The following is a 19737-nucleotide window of genomic DNA, read 5'->3' as shown; positions in this document are numbered from 1 at the left end:
TATGATGATGTCACTCTGTTAAACATTAGTAAGGTATTATTAAGTCTACGATATAAAACGTTCAAAACAAATTAAAGGTGACATTTTCAAATATTTGAAGAATGGATCATTTTTTGTGTCATTGTTAAATGTGAACGTTCATTGTGTTGATCTGTGTATTAATATGTGTATTATTTAAAATAAGATGAAGCTAAATTATTGAGTTTTAGTGTGAAAAGTCTGAGTTCAAAGGTCGTTTAAGAATAGAGTAAGTGTGTGTGTGTGTGTGTGTGTGTGTGTGTGTGTGTGCTCAGTGAACTGTATCAGTCTCTGCAGTATCTTCCAGCTGCAGCAGTCAGTTCAGTTTCTGTTCAGTCTGACTGAGGGAGGTTTTTGTACGACTGTTTTTCACTGTGTGAACACAGCTTGACTGTTCAGCCAGTGATAACTCTGACAGTAATAAACTGCTGCATCTTCAGCCTGGACTCCACTGATGGTCAGAGTGAAGTCAGAGTCTGATCCACTGCTTGTGAAACGGTCTGGAATCCCTGAGACTTTACGATTTCCATAGCTAGTGAGTGTCACGGACCCAGCTCCAGGGATTCAGGGTCCGTGAGCAGTGTGGACTACTATTGTAGTTATTATTATTATTATTATTGTGGTTATTGTTGTTATTGTTATTATTGTTATTATGGTTGTGTCTGCTGTCCTGTGTTCCGTGTTTGTGTACTGTCAGGTGTTTATGGGTGTGTGCATGTGTGTGAGGGTGCGGTCGTGGCAGGCACTTTTAGGCCTGGTGGGTGTGGCCCTGCCAGCTGACCGGTCCCACCCAGGAATCCACACACACCTGGCGCCGGTCAAGCCTCGTCAGAGGAGCTTCAAAACAGTGTGGCTGAGAGCTCCTCGACGCTGGATCGTTGAGTGACTTCCCGTCAGTCTTAAGTTTATGTGCAAGGTTAGTGCAGGTCTGCCGTTAGGTTTTGTACTCACGGCTACCTTTTGTATGCGTGTTTCCCCAGGAGGCATTGCGGCATCCAGGAGGCAGCACACGGACAGTACACAGGGAACGGAGACAGAGCACGGAGCACGGGATAAGGGAGAAGACACGGAACGGGAGTTGGGATCGCACGGGGGATTTATTGTTGTTTGGATTTTCACCTCTGTAAATAAACGCACTGCCTTCAGCGTCAAGTCCTGCATTTTGGGTCCTCATTCCTCACATCCCCACGGTCTGCCACACAGACCGTGACAGTGAGCAGTTTAGGACGTTCTCCATCTCTGTGTTGGTACCAGAATTGATCTTCTCCATCATCTACCCTATGACTCGTTTTGCAGTTGATGCTCACAGATTCTCCCACAGCAGAGCTCACTGCTCCAGGCTGAGTCACTGTGATCTGTCCTCTGGACTCTGAGGATACAGAGACAAAAACATAAAGCAGCTTCATGGTTTTGTGGGCTTCATTTCAGAGGGACAGATGTTGATAGAGGAGAGGAGTTTGATTCTCTGGACTTTACCTGTGAAGCAGCAGCAGAGGAGAGTCCAGATGAGGACGCAGATCAAAGTCATGTTTTTGATGAGGAGGATTTCTGTGGCTTCTGTTGTGATGAAGGACAGCTGTCAGTCATCCAGTGTTCAACTCTCAGGACTATAAACTCTCCCAGAGCACTGGAGCATGGTGCTGCTGATGCAAAGTGCCTCTCTATGGAAATCATCTGACTGACACACACATTGAATAACTTTGTGTGTTTGTTTGTTTTATAATGTTGTTTTTCTTTGTATTTCCTGTTTATGATTGTGCGCATGAGAAACACAAATCAGCAGTTAATGTCAAATTGCTGATCACTGAGCTTTCTGAAGCTGATCAGTGTCTTCATCTGTATGCTAGTTTATATTATATTAGGTGGAGGTAATTGTACCTCAGCTTTGTTCACCATAATGTTAATGTCCAATGATTTTCTCATTTTCTTTAACAACTCTCGATCTTGATATTTTTGGTCAGATAAAAATGTGGGGAACATAATAGCATATAGAGTTGTCTCTCTTATTATTGGTTTCTTTTATTATTTTCATATGGTAAACCTTCGTTCTATAAATAGATTCTGATTCCATCAGTCAGCTCTCTGACAGCACTTCCATTCAGCACATCTCTAGATCCTTCCTCAGGTTCATTTGTACAGCAGGATGCTCTTCCTTAGTGAGCAGTAATATAAAGGACAGCTGTCTTCAACATAACATCATATTTTCCTCTCAGTGAGTCCTGATTAAATAAATCATTCATGGCATCTTCATAAAGAACACAAGTTTTATTTCCACCAGTCAAAAAAGTGAAACAGATTAAGCAGAAAAAAACATTTTAGACACATTTTTAACAAAGATGACTTTAATTGTGTGTCTTTTAGACCTTCTTGGATGAGAGGTGAAACATCTTCAAGAAACTTAAAGAAGTTCAGTTTGTTTCTTTCTAAGCTCCTTACACGACCATGTTCTGGATGACTGAGGAGCTGCACAGACTGTTTGTCTGAGTTTCTCCATCATAGCAGAACATCATTGTGGTGAACCTGGCTGCATGCTGAAGCAAAGTTTCCACAGAGAGTCTCACCCTGAACAAGGAGCCCCAGGGTGGCCAGCAGTAGAGTCAGTGACTCTTCACTTTTTCTAAGTGACAATATTTTAAAACACAGCAGAAGATTTATTTTGAATTCATGTTTGTGAAACTCCATCTGCTGAAGAAAATCATAAGTTTTGACTGAAGTCTTCACACCTCCACAGTGTTTTGTCAACTTCTGTTTACAAGGTCAGACTGAAACAATTATTGTTGTTGCATTTGTTCAATGATTTTCTTTACTGTTCAGAGAGTGTGTGATCACTTATGCTGTAGTAGTTTACAATAATAACAATATCCCTATAATAACATAATAATTATGTGAATATCTAAGGTTTAATATAGGGCCAAATGTGTGTTATCTTTTTATTACCATAGCATTGGGTTTTCTTCAATCATGACAGTTTTTAGAATAGAATAGAATAGAATAGAATAGAATTCCACTTTATTGTCATTGCACATGTCACAGGTACAGGGCAACGAAATGCAGTTTGCATCCATCCAGAAAGTGCTTTAGCCATGATATAGATATATTACAATATATATTAGCAATAGCAAAAACAAAAAACTGAACTGACTGCTGCAGCTGGAAGCTACTGCAAAGACTAATAGAGTTTAGTGAGGACACACACACACACACACACACACAAAATTTCATTATCATGATTTTAAATATTATGGACCAGGTCCATGAAGCCGATTATAAATGCGATAATTAATAAGAGCAACTTCTCTCTACTTCTACTTCTCTCATAGTTCACATTTCTGTATAACTGTATATCTCAGATTTCTGTATAGTTTTTTTTTTCATATTTATATCCTGTTCATAGCCTGTACATAGCTTGTACTCACTACAGCCTGTACATACTTATAGTTACAGAATATTCATAACATACTTCATACCGTGTACATTATAACATACCATAATAGACCCATTTCTGTAATATACTACGGCCACAAGTTTTCATCATGGTGCTGATCCAGAATCCTTCCCTTATTATTTAATTCTAGTGCTATAAGTGTCATGGTCCTGGGTCATGTGACCCAGTGTTTTGTGTTAATTATTATTATCTTATGCTTTAGGTTATTCTGGTTATGTCTTTTGCTATGATTTCTAGTTCCTAGGTTTGGTTCCCATGCTCCCTCTGTTCCAGTTTAGTCAGGTCTCTGTGTAAAGCTTGGGTTCTCCAGTACTCACCGTTGGTCCGTCCGTATTTCTCTCCCCATCATGCCCTGTGGTTCTTCCTGTCTGTTATCCTGCAAGTATGGTTTTGAGTTTTGTTTGTTAGATTTTTTCCAGTTTAGGCTTTCTTAGGCTACGTTCACACTGCAGGTCTTAATGCTCAATTCCGATTTTTTTAATCAAATCCGATTTTTGTGTCTGCTTTTTCACACTACAAATAAAATGCGACAGCAAGCGCTCTCTAGTGTGAACGCTCAAAGCCCGCATGCGCAAAAGAAGACGTCACACACAGCGCGCTCTGTTTAGACCCAGAGCAAACAGTATTGTTTGACTGATGGCCCTTAATGTAAAGACTTCGGACTTTACGTTTCCCAATTTTTGCTTCAAGTTATTTTGTTATTTACATAATAATGTAAATAACCTAATAATTATCCTTATTGCTGTTTTAGAGGAGCGGTGCTTCAAAGGATAGTTGCAGATTTCTGTCAGAATCTGCAGATTATACAGTATAAATAAAATGTTCACGTTGTCTTCCCAACAGTTTCACTAACATCTACACTGGATGGTCAGGAAGTGTTCGCGATGTCTTCTCCGGAGCTGATAATTGGCGTCTGTCTTGTGTCAGTGACGTAAAAGACGGATTTAATGCGACATGACCGTTCAAACAGCAGTCGCTTTGTAAAACATCGGACATGTATCAGATTCAGTACCACATACGAAAGTGACCCAGATCGGATTTGAAAATATCGGATTTGTGCCGTTCACACTGTCATACCATGATCGGATATGGGTCGCATAGGGTCAGAGAAGTCGGATTTGATGCGCTTTCGCCTGCAGTGTGAACTTAGCCTTAGTTCTGTCCTTGCCATCCTCACTTTTTTTGTGTGTTTTCACCTGTTGGAATAAAAGCTCACTCGCATCACAGCCTGTGCCTGAATCTTGGGTCCTTCATTCATAACACCATGCAGCTTGCCTCAGAAACCGTGAAAATAAGAATAAAATGAGACTAAAAAAGTAATAAATATAAAATAATGTATTTGTGATGATTCAATTTTTTTGACTATCCACACTGTGCATAAGAAATGTTTAAACTGTAGAGATACAATCATTTTGCTGCTGTAAGATTAGCATTTTGTCATGTTTGAAATATTAATCTAATATAATGTGTTTCTGGCACTTCCCCTCCCCCTGCAACTTGTGTCTTTGTCACATTGTCTCTGTATCTCAATACACAGTGACTCAGCCTGGAGCAGTGAGCTCTGCTGTGGGAGGATCTGTCAGCATCAAGTGTAGGACCAGTCAGAATGTTTATAGCTCTAACCTTTTAGCCTGGTACCAACAGAAAGATGGAGGAGTTCCTAAACTGCTCATTTACCATGCTACCACTCGAGTATCAGGGATTCCAGCTCGTTTTACAGGCAGTGGATCAAACTCTGACTTCACTCTGACCATCAGTGGAGTCCAGGCTGAAGATGCAGCAGTTTATTACTGTCAGAGTTATCACTACATCAACAGTCAGAATGTGTTCACACAGTGAAAAACAGTCGTACAAAAACCTCCCTCAGTCAGACTGAAGAGAAACTGAAGTGACTGCTGCAGCTGGAAGATACTGCAGAGACTGATACAGTTCACTGAGGACACACACACACGCACACACACACACACACACACACACACTGTATATCTCTTAAACAAATACCATCATTTTTTGCATAGCAAGGAAAATTTGGAGAAAGTCTCGAGAAACAATCTCTCATCTTGCAAAAAATTATTTCTCTGAAATGAAGCTGCCAAAACCATGATGTGTACGATTATGATAAAGAAAGCTGAGCAGTGTATTGAAAAAAGCTCGGCTATGACCTTTGAGCTCAGCTTGAAAATAGATCTGTGAAGGTTCTCAGTCATCCAGGTCCTCGTACTCTAAGGAGCCACCAAACCTACAAAATGTTTTGGGGGCAAGACATCATTCCCTCTCACCTACACGAGGATGACAGTGTGGAAATAAGTGTGCAGTCAGTTATTAATACTAGCCTTCTATCTGGGTGTTGTTGGGTCTGTGTTTCCACAAGCCGCGCTGGTTTAGAGACTTATTCATCATGAAGAAAACAAGACAGTCAGCGATCGATTGATTTACTTGCAAGGGAGGCCTCGTCGGTGTCTACCACAAAATGACCCCAACGACGGCCTCCGCCTGCTGCCTTTTATTGGGAAAACAGTTCACACAATACAATAGTACCTCCCCTCGTATACCCCCCTTGGTTACAAAGACAAGGCACTGTATGTGTGTGTGTGTATGCAGGTAAGAATGTGTGTGTGTGTGTGTGTGTGTGTATGCAGGTAAGAATGCGTGTGTGTGTGTGTGTTATGTGAGAGTGTGTGTGTGTGTGTGTGTGTCTTCCTGATCATAACTGTTTCTACAACATCCTGGTCATAAAGAGGGTAGTCTCCCCCACACCCAATGTATGGTTCACCATGGATAACACAGTGAAGCCATACAAAGGGCAGGAAGCTTACCAAACATCAAACAGAATCTTCACAAGGGATGTGTAATAATCCTCCCCCAGCACAGAGTGGTTGGAGAGGTGGTCAGGGACAAAGGAATGTCTTGATCCTATAGATTGAACTAAGACCTTACAAATTTAAGAAGCATAATGACAAACATTCAACAATTAGACTTAACAGGTGTGTTTCTGAATATTTTGAACATGCTGTAGTGGAGATTGATTTCTAAACTGCTATTTATTTCAAAGATGAGAAAAAACAAACATCCCTAGTGGCTAGTAGGGATGGGTATCGTTCAGGTTTTATCCGATACCGGTGCCAAACCGGTACTTTTGAAACGGTGCCGGTGCTTAAACGGTGCTCGAACCGGTGCTTAAAGAATGGAAAACACAAACTTGTCCTAAAACCTCTCATTTTTAGTTGTTTTTTTGTAAAAAGATAACAATATTAGCCTTTTCTGCAGCTATAGGGTATATATGGTATCACTCTTGGCTGGAAGCAGTGCTTAAACAATGGAAAAAACACAAACTTTGTCCAAAAACCTCTCATGTTTAGCTGTTTTCCACTTTTTCTTTGGTCATTTTAGCCTTTTTGGCCAGTGTGAAGGGAGTATCTGCCATCAAACAAGAAGACAGCCGCATGTAACTACGACGGTGTTTGCTAGTTCACCTTACATGCATTAATGTAATAATGTGGTTAGCCTACTCAACGTAAATTACACACGAACAACATTAAGCTACTGACCCAGAGAAGAACGGCTGCTGCTGCCATCATCATCTGTCATCATTTCTGCTACACTGACAGGGCTAGGGGCCAGGACTCTCCTCTCCGAGTTCTTGGGGGATGTTGCTAACTCCGGTTCCGATAACAGGCAACCCACCCGTAGTAGATGTGCACGGTGTGAGGTCTTGCAGCAAGCTATCAAATACGGTGTATTTCTCGGCTTAAAAAACCCCCGCTATGCGTTGCCAGCCGTTTCATCAGATTCGAGGAGTTACCTCCTTTGCACAGTATCACCTTAAAGCACTTGTTGCAGGCTGCTGAGTTTGCATCTTTTGCTGTGAAGTACAGCCAGACTTTTGACCGCTTCGCCTTGGGCATTTTTAATCTGTAGCTCTGCTCTAAAAGAACGTACCTACCTGGGCCCGCCTACTATCCTCGGAAACGTAAAATGATTGGCTAGAATCCAAAGTGTATCACAACTCAGGGAAAAAAAGCACTGAAATAAAGCACCGAAATGTGCGCCGCTTTTTGGTCTGGTTACTACCGTTTATGTCAGAACCGGTGCCATCATGGCACCGGATACCGGTACCCATCCCTAGTGGCTAGGTACTGTCCCTTTAAAAAAGAAAAGAGACATGTAAAGGTTGGCTACAATCAGTGACACTGGGGAGCCCATGGCACGTCCATGTTTTTGTCTGTAAAAACCCACTATCCTAACAATCAATGGGTGATCTCACAGTGAAAAAGCACTGTACCAAAACTTCTCTCAGTCAGACTATCGAGAAACTGAACTGACAGCTGCAGCTGGAAGCTACTGCAAAGACAGTTCACCGAGGACACACGGACATACACAGACACACACTTTGCCATATTCTCCATGTTCTTAAAATCATTCATCACGTTTAATTCCATGACAATCCCAACACTTTATCTGATTTCTCTGAAACTCAAAAAGCAGCCAAAGTGGAAATGTTAATGTGTAAAATTTGGGTCATGACCTTTGATTTCACGTTCAGACTGGGTCAAATGGCTTCACTGTAATCCGTGTTAAAATAATGAAAAATATAACAGCCTCAGAAAACTTATGAATCTCTTTAAAATGAAAGACAACCTTCCTAATGGAAAGTCCACAGTCAACAAGACAAAACATGAGTGACCAACTAACCCAACTACACCAACCTGAACACGCAGTATATAAAAAACAAAACCTATAAATTTTGTCTGATGTACATTTTAAAGCTGGATTTGTCTCATTAATTCTTGTCTTTCATATTTCCAGGTTCATCAGCAGAAATCATCCTGACTCAGACTCCTAAAGCTCAGTCTGTTGTTCCAGGACAGACTGTCTCTATCAGATGTAAAGCCAGTTCAGGTGTTAGTGATGACATTGCGTGGTATCCAGGACCGCGCGTTACTGTAATCCGATTACTTTTTTCAAGTAACGAGTAAAGTAAGGGATTACTATTGAAAAAAGTAATTCGATTACTGTTACTTTCCCATAAGCACGCTGTGTTACTGCGTTACTAAACCGTGATTTTATTTGTCAAAGTGTCTCATGACAATGATATAAGTGTGTGCGATGTCTGTGGCAGCAACAGACATGCGCAGATCAACAATGGATAATATGGAGTGCGGGAGAGAGTACGACCATGCAGCGTTTAAAGCGTGGAAGTACTGACACTACTTTGAGTTTGATTCCGTAAAGAGTGACAAAAACAGCGTCCACTGTGCACTCTGTGTGGGAAGAAAAGTTCTTTTTACGAAAAACCCCTAACCTTCTGAGCAAGCACCGAGCACGCTGCCACGGAAATGTGACATTCACAGAGAAACCCACGGATCCTCCCACTGACATGATCGCTGTGGCACGGGCAAACCTCCACCAGTCCCACAGGTGACAATAGATTTAAGAATGACTCAGTGCTGCTGAATTATTGATTTTATTTATTTTCTGCTGTGTTTTACTTGCATCTATCTGAAAGAATGTAAACACAAAAAAATATTTTATTTTATATGCTTGAATTTGCAGGAAATAGGTTTAAATGTTAAACAAATTTCTTCAAGTCAAAGACTGTGGCATATAATTTTATTTTTGCTTGATACAGTGTGCATAAAGTTAAAAGATTAAAACTAATAAAACAAGTTTTAAAAAGAGACTTTTTCATTTGATTTAATTTTATATGATGGATTATATTGATGAAATAGGATTGGGCTGAAAGGTCAATTGCTTTATTACATTTTCAGGTTGTGTATCATGGTTTTCAAAAGTAACTAAGTAATAAAGTAATTAATTGCTTTTGAAAATAAGTAATCAGTAAAGTAATGGGATTACTTTCTTCGAGAGGTAATCAGTAATTAGTAACTAATCACTTTTTTCAAGTAACTTGACCAACACTGGTGGTATCTACAGAAATCTGCTGATTCATGATGCTACCTCCCGTCAGTCTGGAGTTTCTGGTCGTTTCACTGGGAGTCAGTCTGGAGCTGACTTCACTCTGACCATCAGTGGAGTTCAGGCTGAAGATGCAGGAGTTTATCACTGTCAGCAGCATCACAACTACCCACTCACACAGTGAAACAACACTATAAAAAACCTCCCTCAGCTGGAGAGGAAGAAACTGAGAAGAAGAAAATCGGAATCAACAGCTGCTCAGAGACGTAAACTATTTCATCATTTAATAATAGTTTCAATTCTAACATTTGCAGTTAAAACATTTTACATATTTTTATTAAGCTTCTGATAAAATGAGACCAATGCAGACTGTTTTGAGAGCTATAGAAGTCTAGATTTATAGGGATTCAGCTTTAATATTTCAAATCCAGCCAGCATAACATATGAGTCAGTTTAATGAGTCAGACTCATTTTTAAAAACTACAGTACTGTTTCAGTTTTATGCAGCATTTATAAATGTATGATACCCATTACATCCAAGCAGCGTGTGTTTTTGGTGCTTCAAATCTCAGGGCTCTTCTGTCATTCTGACTTTCAAAGGCTGATTCATGTGATTATATAAATCTCAGTGTGAAGGTGCCTTTAGGTCACATGTGTCAAAGTCAAGGCCCGCGAGATCATTTTATATAGATGTACTATTATTGTTATGCATGGCCCGGCGATATGAGGCGCTAATAATATACAAACTACAGATCCCATAATGCAGCGCTGCAGCCTCCTTGCTGAACGCTAGGCTAGCTGGGAACCCCTACGGTGGCCCCTAGAGACAAAGCACGTACAAACTCCAAAACACATGCAAACTCCAAAACACTTGCAAACTCCAAAACACTTGCAAACTCCAAAACACATGCAAACTCCAAAACACTTGCAAACTCCAAAACACATGCAAACTCCAAAACACTTGCAAACTCCAAAACACTTGCAAAATCCAAAACACTTGCAAACTCCAAAACACTTGCAAACTCCAAATCACAACGGAAGTGCTCCAGGACGCTAGGGGCAGTGTTGAGCTCGATTTGCAAAATAAACGGCAAGTTTGTCTGTATGGGACGGTCTAGTCTCCGTCGCGCTTCCCAGGTTGCCTAGCAACCATGATACTAACCGCTGGAAACGTGTCATACAACTTTGTTTGACAGAAATGAAGGAGAACATATTTTGTTCATTTGTTTGTTTGTTTCTACAAGAGCTTTGTGTGATTTGATAAGTATCTGAGGCTGAGACCACAGGACAGTAAAACACGATTTTTGGGCTTCATTTCTGTACTGAACAGTCATTTAAGATTAGTTAGTAAATAACAATTAGCTAATGTTGTTCATGAGACTAAAGTCATATCACTTTGGTAATGTAAATATAATATGGCCAATATTATAGTTATTATATTAATCATCATAAGTTATTACAGCAGTGAACATGAACTCTGTGTCAAATACTGAGCTTCAGTACAGATTCTAGTTGCAGTTATCTATATGTCTTATCACCTTAAATCTTCACTCAAAGAGAAGTATCTTTGACAGTGTATATATAGGTGTATCATATATAAGAGACAAATGTTGTTCCTTCAGTATGTTGGCATTGCTAAATTTAGCTCATTGCTTACATATATTTATAAAAAGAAAATGTACAAACTGTGATAACTGTTTCTGATAGAATGAAGATCAGACTGATATATTAAATATTCCTTTATTGGGTGAGAAAATCAGACCATGTCATAACTGCTTTAAGTCATACAGAATAGATATCAGAGCCTTAAACAGGCTGACTTCTGCTAAATGGGTCAAACTGGGCAGAAAGTATACAAACACATAACATCTTTATAGAATATGATGTAACACTATAGATCAACTTACCTCAGAATATATAAAGCATACAAACAATTACAGCAATATGATGCAACAAACACAGCAGTACTACTAATCCAAAATACTCAAAGCTTCATAGAACTGAAACAAACATTTATCTTTAGCTCCATTCTGCTGCTGATACATACTTTAGGTTTCTGGACATTAAACTTGTTGCTGCCTTTCATAGTGTGTAACTTGAAGGCCCTGAGTACTTTCTCCCACACTGAAAACACTGGAATGATAACATTATTTGAACATTACCTAATAAGACTGATTCAGGACAGACAATTAGTGATGTTAAACTTTTCTAGCAGTCCTTCACAAAGAGGGAACAGTCTGTCTATTCTCTCCATCTGTCAGCTGCTGCTGGCTCTTCCTCCTCCTCTTCCTCACACACTGCTGAGTTTGTCCTGGTGGATCATCAGGGGTGCAAAGCCTCACAGATGATGTGCAGCAGTGGGTCCCTCAGTCTGTCCTCACTCTGGACACTTGCAGTTGTCACACATGGAAATCAAATGTGTGATAAGCTGCAGGATTCAAACACAAGTGTAACTTATAAATACATGTTCATACTTTTATTCCACAATCAGAGAGAAAGAAACAGAGAGAGAGAGTGCAGGACAGACAGACAGGTGACAGTCTCAGGTGTACACACTGCTACAAAACAGCACAAGAGAAGGAGGATTTAGTGTTTGTGTTATTACGAGTGCTAAACAAGAAGAGTTCCCAGATGGTGCAGTGGACACATGGGTGACTCCTGTGATTAAAGCATCTTTCTTTCAGCTTAACGAGTGAACCGTCAGCTCGTTCAAACACACGTTAAAGTCCGTTTGGCTCGACACCACCGAACAGAGGCAGCAATATAACATAGCTAACATTAACAGTGCAGTGAATCCTGCTTGTGCCGTCATATTCAGGACTGCAAACCGAGCAGCATCACTGACTTTCAGCTTGTTGTGTTTGTGGATATATGACTGACTTTAATTATCCATAAAATCATCACATTCTCTGTAAGATTAAAGTCAACTATTGAACGGCGTATATTTTAAAGTAAAGGCTTTAAACCCAAGTTAGTACAAACATCGCTAATGTCACTTAACTTTGCTGACATGTGGCCAACAGTAATGTTTTAATGTTCTTCATTATAAAAACATTTGCGCATAAATAAGTGACATAATATTCAGTACTTACTTCTGAAAGTTTACTCTTTGGCGGCTCCGCTTCCTCCGTTTTTTTTCGGCAAAATTATCCACACCACCGCCGCGCTATGAAATCTGGGATATGTTGGGCCATGAAGGCAACACCGACCCATCCTTAAAATTCAGGGAAATTAAGGACGCATTTGAGGGCCGCATTTCGAGCAGCCTTTGAATTGGGACAGCCTTTGGCCTTAAAATGCGGCCTTTAAGGCTGCAGACCCTGAATTGGGATAGAGCCCAAATCCGGTCATTGGTACTTCCTGGCTTGTGTAGTTACTAGGTAACAAAAGCTCAACACTGCCCCTAGCGTCCTGGAGCACTTCCGTTGTGTTTTGGAATTTGCATGTGTTTTGGAGTTTGCAAGTGTTTTGGAGTTTGCAAGTGTTTTGGATTTTGCAAGTGTTTTGGATTTTGCAAGTGTTTTGGAGTTTGCAAGTGTTTTGGATTTTGCAAGTGTTTTGGATTTTGCATGTGTTTTGGAGTTTGCAAGTGTTTTGGATTTTGCATGTGTTTTGGAGTTTGCAAGTGTTTTGGAGTTTGCAAGTGTTTTGGATTTTGCATGTGTTTTGGAGTTTGCAAGTGTTTTGGAGTTTGCAAGTGTTTTGGATTTTGCAAGTGTTTTGGAGTTTGCATGTGTTTTGGAGTTTGCATGTGCTTTGGAGTTTGTACGTGCTTTGTCTCTAGGGGCCACCGTAGGGAACGTCAATCAAGTCAAACTTTTGTTATTGGGAAGCTAGCCGCTCACAATGGTGGAGAGAAAAGTTGATTCTGAAAGCAGAGCCTTTCAGCGCCAGTGGGTGACTGAATATATGTTTACAGACATTGCTGGTAAACCCGTGTGTCTTATTAGTGGAGCTAATGTGGCTGTAATGAAGGAATTTAATTTAAGATGGCACTACGAGACAAAACGTCAGGATAAGCTGAAAAACCTAAATGCAGAGCAGAAACTACAGAAAGTAGAAAAGCTAAAGAAGAGTCTGACATTTCAGCAGACTTTTTTTCACCAGAGCAAAATCACAAAGTGAAGCTGTTGTGAAAGCAAGTTTTATTGTAGCAGAGGAGAAAGCCAAATGATGAAGCTGTGCGACGTCTTGTGTCCAGACAAAACGCAGATTTTGGCAAATGTGAGCCTGAGCAGAAATACGATTGCTGATCGGGTTTGTGAGATGGCCACTGATTTAAGAACACAGTTGTGTGAAAGAAGCAAAAACTTTATTGCATACTCTCTTGCTGTGGATGAAAGTACAGACATGATGGACATTGCACAGCTGGCCATCTTCATCCGTGGAGAGGAAATATTGAACATTAAATCGATGCACGGGACAACGACAGGAAAAGACATTTTTGAAAACGTATGTCAAAGTGTAACCGACAAACTTGTTGGACTTACAGCAGATGGAGCGCCCGTGTTGTGCGGTGAAAAAAGCGGACTAGTCAGCAGGATGCGAGTAAAAATGCAGGAGAAGAAATGTACCGGTGAGTTAACAGCATATCACTGCATCATACACCAGGAAAGGCTGTGTGGTAAAGTCCTAAAAATGGAGCATGTAATGATCACCGTAACGCAAACCTTAAATTGTATCTGAGCTAAAAGTTTAAATCACCGTCAATTTCAGTGTTTTATGTGGGAAATAGATTCAGAGTTTGCCGACATTCCTTATCATACAGAGGTCCGTTGGCTGAGTTGGGATAAAAGTTCTCAATAGAGTTTTTGAGCTCAGCAAGGAAATCTGTCTGTTCATGGACATGGCATGTATGATGCGGTGAAGGCATTTCACCTTCTTGCTGTGCGGCAACAGTGCTAACCACCATGCCACCATGCATAATACAAATTTATGTTTATATTATTTAAAATAAAATTTATTTTTTATGTCGAGCTGTATGATATTTAATGATTTCATTTTTATATATGTTAACATGCAGGTCTTACTGATAGGTCTGTCTATCGCTGGAACAATCAGAGACAATTCTACTGCAGCTAGCAAAGCACGGAGCACCAGGCAGAACACTTTGTGTCATCTCTTGCACGAGGGAGATGACAAGATCAAGAGCTGTTCCTGCTGCTTGAACCCCAGTTACTCTCAGTCAGCTCCCCCGTAGTACGGCTCTTTATTGTGGTCACATGAATATGCATAGGTTCATTAACATATATCTTACACAGGCATAAATGTGAACAAAGAGTACCGTCTGTGTGTACGTGTAGGTATGTGTGTGTGTGTGTGTGTGTATCAAGATATGGCCCTGTGAACGTCTCCTTAAAAGCTGGTGCCAGGAGTCCAGCGGTCCACCTAAAGAAAAGGCTCTTATACTTAAACAGATACAGAGTAGGTGTCCCCCCATCCTATATATCAGAAAGAGAAGGTACGACCTCTCTCATGACCTTAGGATGTGTGTGCATGCCAGAACACTCTGGAAGGCACACAGAGTCTTTGCACTCTACTAAGGATCAGACCTCTATCATTATACAATTGATTATATACCTCTAAGCATATATGATTATATGATAGAGCCCCTTTTTTATGGCCTCTATCAACCCTCATCACCTCACTTCAGGCATTCTTCCTGTGGGGGGAATACTTATGACTCCTCTATTGTCCTTTTTATCTCTGCAGAAAACCTTTCTCAGAAAGGGTATTGGATCCAGTTGTTTTACTGCTGTTATGATCCCACCTGTTGAATCACTTTAGCAGTCTTGTAGAAGTGGTCATGATGCAAATGACAACAACAATGACACAAAGGAAGACCCTCTTCAGATTCTCAAAGTATGCTTAGCACAGTGACACAGCATTAGGTGATGTTCATAGGAAACTGCCGTCGGTCATTCCCCATCACCACCCTAGCTTCTGGTTTCTGTGCTGCTCACAGAATCATGATGCCATCATTGAATTCCCTCTGTGCTGTCGATTCGAGCTTGGCACGCTCCCCTCACCGTCAGATGTCCCTCTGTTGTCCACAATCTCCTCTTGATGATCCCTGGAAAGCCCAGAGGCATAGCTCTCATTCCACCGCAGCTTTATGGTTACTGCTGTAGTTCCGGAATCTTCTCATGATGACCAGCAGGACACCACACATCAGACCTTTGACCTCAACCACTGCCTGGGCTGTCAGACATGCCTTGAATGGTCCTTACTTCTCGGTGAGTCTCTGAAGATTTTTGATCAGCACTCAGCCTCAACCTCAGTCTGGAGATGATTTCTTCCAGCAATTACTCTGGCTGCTGTACCTGTATCTCCTTACTAGAAGGAAAAACCTCTAAACATTTAGAAAACACATCAACCAATATCAATCCACATTTTCCTTTTAGTTCAGTTAACTTTACTTATGGGTCATCAAAACCTATACACTTGTATAGGTTTAATACCTGTAAATGAACTGCTAATCCCACAAATCACAGTAAAAATCATAGAAAACATAGAAAACATTGTTTCATGTTAAATCTGGAAACCCCCCTTTTGACACATGGTCTCTCCCATGAGTCAACTCAACAAAACTAGGGGAATAACAAAAGAAAAAGGTTAGTTAGATAATTTCCCAGGCAACATCAGGGCTTCTCCTCCTGGGGTAATTTCACTCCAGCCCTGTACCCCTGAGTTAAAAGACGTCAGCGTCTTTTGCATATTAAGTTTGCCTAACTCCTGGCTCTGCCTGGAGCCTGCATCCACACTATCATTGCCTGGAAAACAAAATCTGTAAGTTAAATCAACCTTCACACTTGCAAACAACTGGAGGTCATAAGAGTAATAAAGTATTCGGCATCACAAAGACAAGTGTAATATGCAGTTTTTCTTTTCTAATTTTCCCCAAATCATGGATCATCCCATGTATTTATTCCACATTACTGTAATCAGAGACCTTCCTTCAGTAATGTCACTTACTCGTTTCATCACTATGAGCACAACAGGAGTCAGATAATGAGCCCAACATTAAAAACGTCCTCTACTATTTGCACATCTGCTCTAACATCACTTGTCTGTCTGTGCTGAATCCTTCACAAGCACTCTTAGGGAAAAACAAACATTAGCCTTGGAGCATCGTGGAGCTCAGGCCTAGGTCAACAGGTTCCAGAGGTACTGTGAAAGGTAATAAAGTTAACCATCTGTAACTGAAAAGGAGTGACACTGGTTTCAACACAGTATGTGTCTCACATTGTATACACATTCTCACAGTAATCTTCAACATTTTCCGAACAACACAGTGTAATTGGATCACCAACACATAGCCTGTAAACACAGTTTCCTTCACACAAAAACCAGTAATCCTGTAGTTGAAAAACATTAACCAGTGGTGTGTCATGCTGTAAATCACATGATTAAACCTCTGCTGTAGAAAAGGTGATGTAAATGTTAGTGCAGCACAGGTGTATGCACACTTTCTCACAGTGACATCTGCATTGTGAGCCATACAAGGTCATGAATAACACTGGTAAATTCACAGACACAGAAAGTGGCAATTAAAAGGTTAAGTCAGCATGGCCCAAAGCTCATGCAACCTACGATGTTGCTGCACCATTCTGTTCCTGTAAAAACAGAGAAACACGCATAGATACATCCACCCTTTTGTCATGTCCGGGTAGAGGTGCAACCTCACATGTTGGCATTAAGTCAGTCCAGTCAGTCAATTCTTGTCAATCCTGTCAGGTCTCCATTTTTTTTATTATTTATTCATTGCTGATAGTGGAATCTGTCGTCGCATTAAGTTTCTCACCGTCAGCTATATGATGCCATTTTAAAAAGAAAAAGAAGAATTTAGACTGGATTACCTGGATTGCCGAATTCTTTTAGACAGGGACTCACTTTCTGATTGTGTCCCAAATAAGTGGCTTTCTCCAGAACCCATTTTAATGTAGAAAAGCTCACTTGCAATGGTTTTCCCGGCATGTGTCGTATAGCGCTTTCCTTTCTAATCTGCAGATCTGCTCTGACGACAGAGATTATCAAACAAAACTTTCAGTGCACTGTGAAAGTATCAAAATAAGACATAAAAAGGCCTTGTTAAGTCATGACACATGCTCCTCATCTCAGGAAGGTAAACCACACCAAACCTAATTGACAGGTTCAACTTTGCAACAAAAGAAAAATCATCAACCAGATTAATCCCAAAACATTCATCCATCAGCCACACACCACACAACACAACCGTATTGTCTTATTAGATATGAGTTTCTTCCCCAGGTCTGTGCTTTTCACTCATTTAGGTCACTAGGGATGGAAATCAAAAACCGGTTCTTGTTGACAACCGGTTCCCACTGTTTCAATTCCTTGGAATTGTTTGGCATTTTTGCAAACGATTCCCTTATCGATTCCAGTCGCCCTGAATGACGTCACTAGGTTGCGGAGCGTCATTTACCTGGCAGGAAACACGGTGCCTAAGCGGCTCAAATGCTCAAAAGTTTGGTTATACTTTACGAGAACGGATGACAACAGGGCAACTTGCAATACTTGCAAAGTAGATATTTCATTTAAGGGAGGAAACACTACGAATATGCAAAAGCATTTGCTCACAAAACACATGATAACCTTAAATGAATGTCGTGTTTTTAATTCTGCTCCGGACTCGTGAATCTCAACCCAGCAGCAGCGGTAACGTTTGCACGTCCTCTCCCGTTAATGCGGCAGGTAAATAATCAACTAACAGTGCATATTATGTTAGCGCGAGTTTGGCTGGCTCAGATGCTGGCAGTTCTCACTGCAGCCTATCGGTAGCGTCTCCTTTCAGGCCAGGATAGACGAATGTCACCGAGCAGTGACTAAGTTTGTGGTAAAAGGCTTGCACCGATTTTCGGTAAGTGAATGTGTTTAATTGTAGGCAGGGACATTACTGGATATTCTTGTGTAATTGCTACAGAATAATTTATGTTATACTTTGTTATTGCTACAGAAGAATATTTATTTTATTATTTTACATTTGCAATTTTTTTCCTGGGGACCCTGTGACACCCCATTGAAGAGCCGTAGGCTGTGGATCTCTTAAGATCTCACTGTTGGGTTTGTAAGGCCATGTTAGTCCTAAATTTCTATCTTGTTCAAAGAGAAGATATAAAACAAAGTTCTAAGCTAATCGACCTTAGTGTTCTCCTTTTTAAAAAAAAAGAATCGACAAAGAATCGAATCGTTAAACAGAATTGAAAATGGAATCGGAATCGTGAAAATCTTATCAGTTCCCATCTCTTTAGGTCACAGACCCGACCATTTTATTTAGCTTTCCTTTTTTTCCATCTTGAAACATGTGACATGTCGTCGTGTATTTCACAAAACAAGTTTGTTCTTATGTATTCAGAGGTGTGTATCTGGGTGCAGGATTCACCCATACATCAGAAACAGGAAACTCTGTCCTTCAGAGTCTCCACTCTAACAGACTCTAATACATCCTATTCACTTGTGTTATAATCCAGTCACCTTTCCCTAATCTAATAACAATCAACTAATTTGCATATCAGCTCATAACCCACTAAATTGACAGGACAACAGAAATGCATTTTCAAAATATTATCACAAAAGAGAATTTCCTTCATACAGTAAATTACTTGTGCTGCACCAATCAAGCAGAAAACATCTCACAATTTACTATATTAACAACTACATTTATTGTCTGATCACTGGTTGGTCAAACCAGAATCTTTTTTCCTTTTACAAAAGTTAAACGGTTGTCCTGCAACCTGTTATCAGCAGTGGATAAATTCAACATTTGATAACAAAACCTGTCTGTTAAGTTTTCCCTGCTATAATTTAATCATTTTTCCTAATATAATATTAGTCCCCTGGTCTCTTTATTACTTTTCATCTCTCTAAGTGACTTGGACAAGACGATAAACAGAATCAGATGCTTAAGATGGTGTCTAATCTTCATGAGCTTTATTGTATTTGTAAGTGTTAGTATGGTTAATGCATTTTCTGTTTGTGTGTGTGATTTTGTATATGTCTCTCTTTGCAGTGTTTCAGACTCCTTCTCAAGTTTCCCACTTAAGCAGTCAGTTTTCTTTTTCCCAGGTTTCTAACCAAATTCGATGTCCCACATTAAATAACAGCATTCCTCTGTGTCCTCACCTATTCCATCTAGCACTTGGTCTCCTCTCTCACTCAAAGCAGTGTAGCAGCAGATCAGCTTCGTCCTGTGCAACTCCCCACTGTCTCTTTCATTGCCATTCCACTCCAAACATGGCAAATGTCAACCTCAGACAGTCTCCTCAAAGGTCCTTCACGCACAGTGAAACACAGTGCTATTCATCCAGTCAGTCAGGATAATGGGTTTTCTCTTCTTC

The 19737-nt window shown here is 40.4% G+C and overlaps 2 gene segments (V, D, J or C); one reads left to right on the top strand and one right to left on the bottom strand.

Moving 5' to 3' along the window:
• LOC100695241 (Ig kappa chain V-III region CBPC 101-like) overlaps window positions 1–19737 on the bottom strand; it is a 201447-nt gene that overhangs the window by 46694 nt on the left and 135016 nt on the right.
• Window positions 1–19737, top strand: part of LOC102076541 (Ig kappa chain V-V region MOPC 21-like) — an 811057-nt gene that overhangs the window by 749607 nt on the left and 41713 nt on the right. Inside the window, 2 exon segments of the V gene segment in view lie at window positions 8270–8396; window positions 9398–9550. Of these exon segments, the coding sequence occupies window positions 8270–8396; window positions 9398–9550 (280 nt within the window).

This window comes from Oreochromis niloticus, linkage group LG22, assembly GCF_001858045.2.
Source record: "Oreochromis niloticus isolate F11D_XX linkage group LG22, O_niloticus_UMD_NMBU, whole genome shotgun sequence".
NCBI lineage: Eukaryota > Metazoa > Chordata > Actinopteri > Cichliformes > Cichlidae > Oreochromis > Oreochromis niloticus.
Note: the sequence above shows the minus strand (reverse complement) of the source record. Positions and strands in the feature narration are given on the sequence as shown.